At 47.6% G+C, this 6,904-nt stretch overlaps 1 protein-coding gene across 1 annotated transcript in view; it reads left to right on the top strand.

Moving 5' to 3' along the window:
• The window catches only part of TMEM255B (transmembrane protein 255B), a 200,997-nt gene that overhangs the window by 178,374 nt on the left and 15,719 nt on the right, over positions 1-6,904 (top strand). Inside the window, exon 7 of the mRNA XM_019525435.1 lies at positions 2,445-2,604. Coding sequence (XP_019380980.1) covers positions 2,445-2,604 — 160 coding nt within the window. The remainder of the gene's footprint in view (positions 1-2,444; positions 2,605-6,904) is intronic.

Raw genomic sequence — 6,904 nt, forward strand, 5'->3', positions numbered from 1 at the left:
TACTGCAAGACCGTTTCAGGCTGGACATAAGGAAGAATTTCTTTACTGTCTGAGCCCCCAAGGTCTGGAACAGTCTGCCATCGGAGGTGGTTCAAGCACCTACATTGAACACCTTCAAGAGCAAATTGGATGCTTATCTTGCTGGGATCCTATGACCCCAGCTGACTTCCTGCCCTTTGGGCAGGGGACTGGACTCGATGATCTTCCGAGGTCCCTTCTAGCCCTAATGTCTATGAAATCTATGAAATTGTTTAGGGTGAAAAAAAATGCTAGGGATTGAGATCCCATTGCTTCAAGGCATAAGCTAATAAGAGAGAGCAGTCAAGAGAAAATTTCCTTTTTTAGTCATTAACACCTGGTGATGGCCATTGTCAGAGAGGAGTCTCCATGCCATCCCCTTTCTTCTCCATGGTTTTGCCACACAATTTTCCATCTGCATCCCATGAGCCTGATTAGAAAGCAGGAAATTTTAGGGGTTGCTGTGCTCTGCTCCTCAGCAAAATGATGATGTAGAAGTGCAAATGTCATGCATTAGGGCTTCAGTAGAGCTGGCACAAAGTCTCTTCAACTCAGATTGTGAGTGTAGGAGCAGATGTAGTAGGGAAGAAGGTAAGACAAGTACAAAACCTGGGACCTTTTCACCATGCTTTCCAATGGAAAATCTTCAAGACACTGCCTTTCTTTTCTCCAAATACCCACATATTACATAGACTCTACAGCAAAGAGATCTCAGCACAAAACAAAGCCTATGGCTATGAATGGTAATTGTAGTAATTTTGAATACATGTAGAAGAATATTTTATAGATTTCATAGACAATAGGGCTGGAAGGGACCTCGGAAGATCATCAAGTCCAGCCCCCTGCCCAAGGGGCAGGAAGTGAGCAGGGATTATAGGATCCCAGCAAGACAGTATTTCTAGAAGGCACAATCCACAGTTGAAAGGACCATCCTTACGGTATCCGTTAGCTCTTGTGTTGCCTCTGTCACTTAGACACCATAAGGCACCATAAGCAAATGGGGGATATTGTTGGGTAAATGTTTCTTGCCTCTGTTTGGATTCCTTTCTTAGGCAGCCTGTGCCCCACAAAAGATGAGGCTCCAAAGAGAAGTATTTAATTAACTGGTGAGATGAAGGGGGAGATAAAGGGGGAACTCTGCTAAGCAGGTTTGAACTGGTAGTTGCTCACAAACTCACAGTCCTAAGGGCATATTCAAGCCATGCTGGTGGTGTGCTGAAGCACATCAGTCCCAGTCTGTCCTGGCCATCACCTCTTGCTCATACATTCCAAACATGAAAATGGACCCATGAAGGTCTTGGCCTGTGCCTTGCTTGAGAGCAGCCACTAGGAGCATCCCTGCAGTAACCCCACTGTATTAGAGTGGACAGGGTGGATCATGATTGCAGGGGAAGGAGGGTCCCAGCTAAGGCAGGCTGTCACTGCAGTGTAGACATGCCCTAAGCCTGATTTCAGAAAAAAAGTGTAGCATTTTCTATTAAAACCATAGTTATGCTAGAGAATCTTACTAAACAATCCCACTGCTGCCCAACACTAGTCATCTAATATAGAGCTGGCATAGGTGGGACGACCCAGGGACGAGACCCATTTTTATTAAAAGTTTGCCTCAGTCATTAAAAAAAAAAGTTTGGGCTGTAGATTCCAGTCTATGCTAGAACTTCTCTCACTCAGCTTGAGCAATGCTAGTAATGTTCATTAATCATTTCTTAGTAGTGCAGACTAGGCTGTACATTTTACACTCGAGTCAGTTGCCCAAGACAAATTTCCCACTGGAGTTCCAGATAGTCAGATACTGTCTACCAGCATTTCTCAACCTGTGGGTCACGACCCAAAAGTGGGTTGCAAGGATATTTCAAAGGGTCATGAACTGCAGCAGGGCAGAGGGGCAGCGGGAAGATGGCTGCCACTTCCAGTGGGGGAAGGGGGCAGGGGAGACCTGCATGGCTGGGTTGGCAGCACTGGGGCCAGTGCTTATGCTTGCAGGGGTGGGGCATCCAGGAGACACTCCTTGGTGGGCAGGAGGGGCCATGGCCAGGCTGCCTAACGCAGCACCCAAGCCCAGGGCAGGAGGGGTGCCACAGGCCTCTCCTTCTCCTCTCTTCAGCCTATGCCAGGGCCAGACTCACTCTGCTGCTGCCAACATGAGCCAGAGCCACTGCACTCCAGCTGAGTGGGATGGGTGCAGCTGGGGGACCCTCTTGCAGGGCAGGGGTCTGTGGGTCAGGAGTAAAGGACACCAGCATGGCTTGGGCAGGGGGGAGAGGGGACTGGGGTTAGGGCACTGGCAGGGCCAGGGGGGGTGTGGGTTGGGACAGGGCATGAATCTTTGCAAATAGGTTGCAGTAGGAAAAAGGCTGAGAACCACTGCTCTATACCATGTATGAAACCCTTGGCATAGCAATGATTTCATTTCTATCCTCTTTCAGTTCAGAGCAGTCACCCAGCTACTATGAATTCCTTGGAGTGAACAGCTGTCAGGATGTGATTCATTTATACCGACTGCTGTGGTCCTCCACAGTCCTGAATATCATTGGATTGTTTCTTGGGATAATCACGGCAGCCATACTTGGGGCATTTAAAGACATGGTAAGGCTTGCACTTCTTTTTATCTTTTCTTAATAGTGGCTCCTGCTTCTTGCAATATGGTGACAGCTAATGGGTCAAACAAGACAGAAACTGTAACCATATAATCAAGAACTCTCAAAATAGCATGATCTTTGAGCCTTCAGTCATTTTTAGGTTGTGTTCTTGCCGGCTGCTGTAACCAAATAGGTTAGGTTTGGTCGATATGTGGATGGATGGGAAAGAGTAGGTGTCTCTAGAAAGTCATGTTGTCATGTCATTCAGTGGGTGTTACCCTTTTTCTGAATCAGCACTAAGCAAATGTCCCAGCCTGGTGCTGCAAAGTCCCCGTTTGTAAATGACATTTACATCTGCGGTCCTAAAGGCTTGTGATTATTGAAGCTTGTGTAATAGTTTTACTGCGATTAGACATTAGCATGTTGGCCAGAGAACACAAAACTGAACGGGACCTCCTGGCCTTACAACATGCTGTGGGTCAAAGCAAAAAAGACAGGGTCACTGCAAGTGCCTTGTCACTGCAACAGCAGAGAACTAACAAGATTACCTCAACAATCTCTAAAGTGATGCCCCTCCATGATTTCAGGAAGAAATCCTCTTTATCTTCACTATCTGTCCTAGATCACAGTGTTAGGTGCAGAGCATAGCTGATATGTTCTGAGGGCACTGTGTTTTAGCGGTGGATACAGTTGTTCCTGAAGACCATATTTTCTCACATACCACACACCTGCAAAAAGACATGCACCTTCTTTTTAGAAGAGAGAATGCAGAAAAGTATTTTTTCCACAAGCAGGGTCTAGAGTTGGCTTTTGCATAGTGAGGCTGTGTTGCAAAATGGCTCCCAGCTTTCCTCTGAGCCAGCAAGCTGAGAGCATCTGTGAAAAGGTTAACATTGGACTCCACCCCTCCTGCTTGCTGGCTAAGAAGCCAACAGCCATTTTGCAACACATTGCCTTCATGCTTCTATTCGTCGTCTTCTATTTTCCTGTTCCAGTGGAAACAAATCAAGTGCCTCACTTAAGACATGCACCCCAGTTTGGGAGCACTGATTTTGGGGGAAAGGATGCATGTGGTATGTGAGTAAATATAGCATACATAACTGTATGTTATACATAACTGTATTCCACCTTCCAGCACCCTCTCCCTTCCCCCGCTGTTTTGAAATGGGGAGAGGACCAAGTCTGTTCCTTTGGTGGTGCTGGTGGTAGAAGTGATGGTGATTATACAGCATTTTTATAGTGGTGGTGTTACTGTGATGGCCCAGGGAATGTGAGAAGACCAAGATTATACAGCATTTCCAATGTGGTGGTGCTCAGACTCAGCAGCCAAGAATAAGCCTCCATTGGGCTTGGTGCTGTACAAACACAAAGACATTTATTTCCCTCCTCAGCATGTCCAGTCTTTCTAGACGGGACAGACCCAGGGTAGGGGGAGGAAGTCTGCTGCATAAGCAGAATGAACAATGTGATGGCAGCAAATTTTGTATTTGTTCTGTTTTGGGAAGGGACTCAGGGAAAGAAAAAGTGAAAAGGAAGGGATGTGGAGAGAAGGGGAGAAGGTAGAGGCCTGGATGTGATGCAACAAAAAATTAAGTGGAGGAAGGGGAGAGAGCAGACATCCAGCTGGAACAAGGCAGGGAGCATCCAGAAAGTTCTCTGTGGGCACATCTACACATGCAAGTAATGCACAACAATAAACTCTGGTTCAGTTCATGCTGGGGTTTATTGGTCCAGATGCCACGTTTGAACACACGTCCGGGACTGCAGCACATTGAGTCAGGTCACAGCAGCCCCGGCCGGCATGGGGCAACCCTCACACTAAAGCACCCTCATGCCCCAGCCAGCCCCATCAGCTTCTACACGTGCATTGTTATGGAGTGAAAAACTCCACCATAGGATAGTACGTGTATTTACAAGTACTAACCTACAGTGGAGTTAACTAGCTGGCGCTGTCCTGATAGCACTGCACATGTAGATGCTGAGACGCTTACTGCGGAGCTGATTAGGCAACGCAACAGTAAATGTCTCATGTAGATGTGTCCTCTATGTCCAAAGTCATTGCTTTGGCTCCTTCTGCTTCACCTCAACTTCCTACATACTGGAGTCTGTCGTTCCAAGGAACTAATGAAGAAGTGGGGCCACACCATTGGTTCAGCCACCTGTGATGGTGGCACAGAGCCTCAGACTCTGCAACACCTGCTGCAGTGCCCGCTGCTCAAAGTACCTCATGAAGTACATTAAATGAGCACAAGCATGCATAACAAAATGGTCAAATGTGGTGTGGAGACATGAGAAGTGCTGCAGATAATGCATGACTGTGGCTAGGGAAGCAGAACAGATGGGGGCCACAGCAGAGCAGCATGCTTCCTCTGTCTCCCTCCCATGTGGCCACCAGTCTGGCAGCATCTGTTTTCTAGCGCTGGCATTATTTTAGGACACAACATACCAATATTGAAAGGAGGCTAGACGGACTGAGGAGTATTTCCCACCAAGCTGCCTTTGTTTAGCTGCAGGGGCAGTGTTTAAGTTAACTCTGCAGTAATTCATGACATGCCTCTTCTATCACCCCCTCAGAGGATGGGATGGATTCAGGCAATGCCAGTAAACCCACAGTTGCAGGGTTGAAGCAGTGCTGTGATGTTGGGTAGTTATGCTCTAGTTTTGGCAGGAAGTACAAGCAACTTTGTGCTGACTGGGAGCTCAGTGGTGGTGATAACATAATCCCCCTAGGGAACTATGCGTTCTCCTTTTCCCCTACACTGGCAAGGAAAATACCACAGGCTCCAACCAGAATTTCTTCTTCTCACCAGGCTGGCACATACCTGCTGTATAAGTTTGAGTAGGAAAGGGGCGGTGGCATAATGTGACCTAATGAATTTTGGCTGGGGGGGCTCAGTTGAATGCATTTTCCAGGAGGCTCCAGACTTCAGACTGCTTGCATTGCTTCTGTCAGAGGAATGGGTAGAAGCTAAGGCAGTATGGCCTTGAAGCCAAACAGGCTGCTGGGGACAGGAATGTCACACCAAAGAGCTGTTGTACTGTCCCGATATGTGGAGATCCTTCAGGTTTCCAGCCAGCTGTTTCCCCATAAGTCTGTGGTTCCATGCTGCAGGCAAGTCATGCACCAACCCCTTCTCTCACTGCCCAATAATGAGAAGTGGTGTTAGATCTCAGTTTTATCATTCTGCAGGTATGTGTGTGGCACAGCACAGAGTTTGTAAAGTATTTTGATCCTTTGAGATGAAAGGCTGCATATAACAGTAGGATGAAGTATGAGAAGGAGGAGGTGCCTGGTGTCTGGCAGCAAAGGTGTTCAAAGTATTCTGGGACAGTGCATTGATACTTGGAGACATTCCTTTATAAAATATATTCTCCCCTCCCCTCTATAAAATATATTCTTCCCTCCCCAAGTATCAACGCGCTGTCCCAGAATACTTTGAACACCTTTGCTGCCAGACACCAGGCATCTCCTCCTTCTCATACTTCATCCTACAGTACCACCAATGCTTCATTCTTTCCTCAGCGGAATATGTGCAGGTCAAACAGGTGTCAGTAATGCTACATCCAGATTCAGGACTTTTAATGAACATGCATTAGAGCAGGGCTGTCTTTGGCTATGGACAGACATTCAAAAAGTCTGAGCCTAAATTGATTCAATCTTTGCAGGTTAGTATAACCTGGCTAGGCTGAACCAGTTTGTAACTGGGCATTCTCTCTGGACTGAAGAAATTCAGGCATGTGCCTGGAGTGGCTCAGGCTAGAAGTCAGGGGGACCTAGAACAGCCCTCCCTTCCCTTGGACAGTACTGAGCTGAGGGAGGGCATGGTCAGGCTCCCACAGGACCTCTGATTAAGAAGGTCTGCCTGCTTTTCCCTGCTGGCTGCTCAGGGAGCAGGAGTGTTGCCAGCCCCCAGCCCCCTGCTAGCACTCTGAGGCAAGGGGGGAGGGTGCAGTGCATGTATCTGCTGATGATGCAGAGCTTTTCAAACTCCCTCTCCCTGCTTCTTTATACTATCTGCAGCAAACTGACAAGCCAAACCAGTAGAGGGCTGATAACAGTGTTTATCACCTCATCAGCAAAACAATAGGCTCTCTCCTTTAGTTCAAACTCTTCTTAATCAGCTTACAGCTGACCCGTTGATTAACTCCAGAAAGCCTGTTCTGTCTGCCTGTCCCAGTGAAATTGGAGAGAGAGACACATATTAGCTAGCATACCACATGCTTAGGGTCCATGAGGCTGGGGTCTGTGCTGTGGAAGATGGGAGGGGGGGGGGCATTCCTGCTTAAGCAGCAAACAGCATGGGGGG

Source organism: Gavialis gangeticus, unplaced genomic scaffold (genome assembly GCF_001723915.1).
Source record: "Gavialis gangeticus isolate Ggan-Ray unplaced genomic scaffold, GavGan_comp1, whole genome shotgun sequence".
NCBI classification, from domain to species: domain Eukaryota; kingdom Metazoa; phylum Chordata; order Crocodylia; family Gavialidae; genus Gavialis; species Gavialis gangeticus.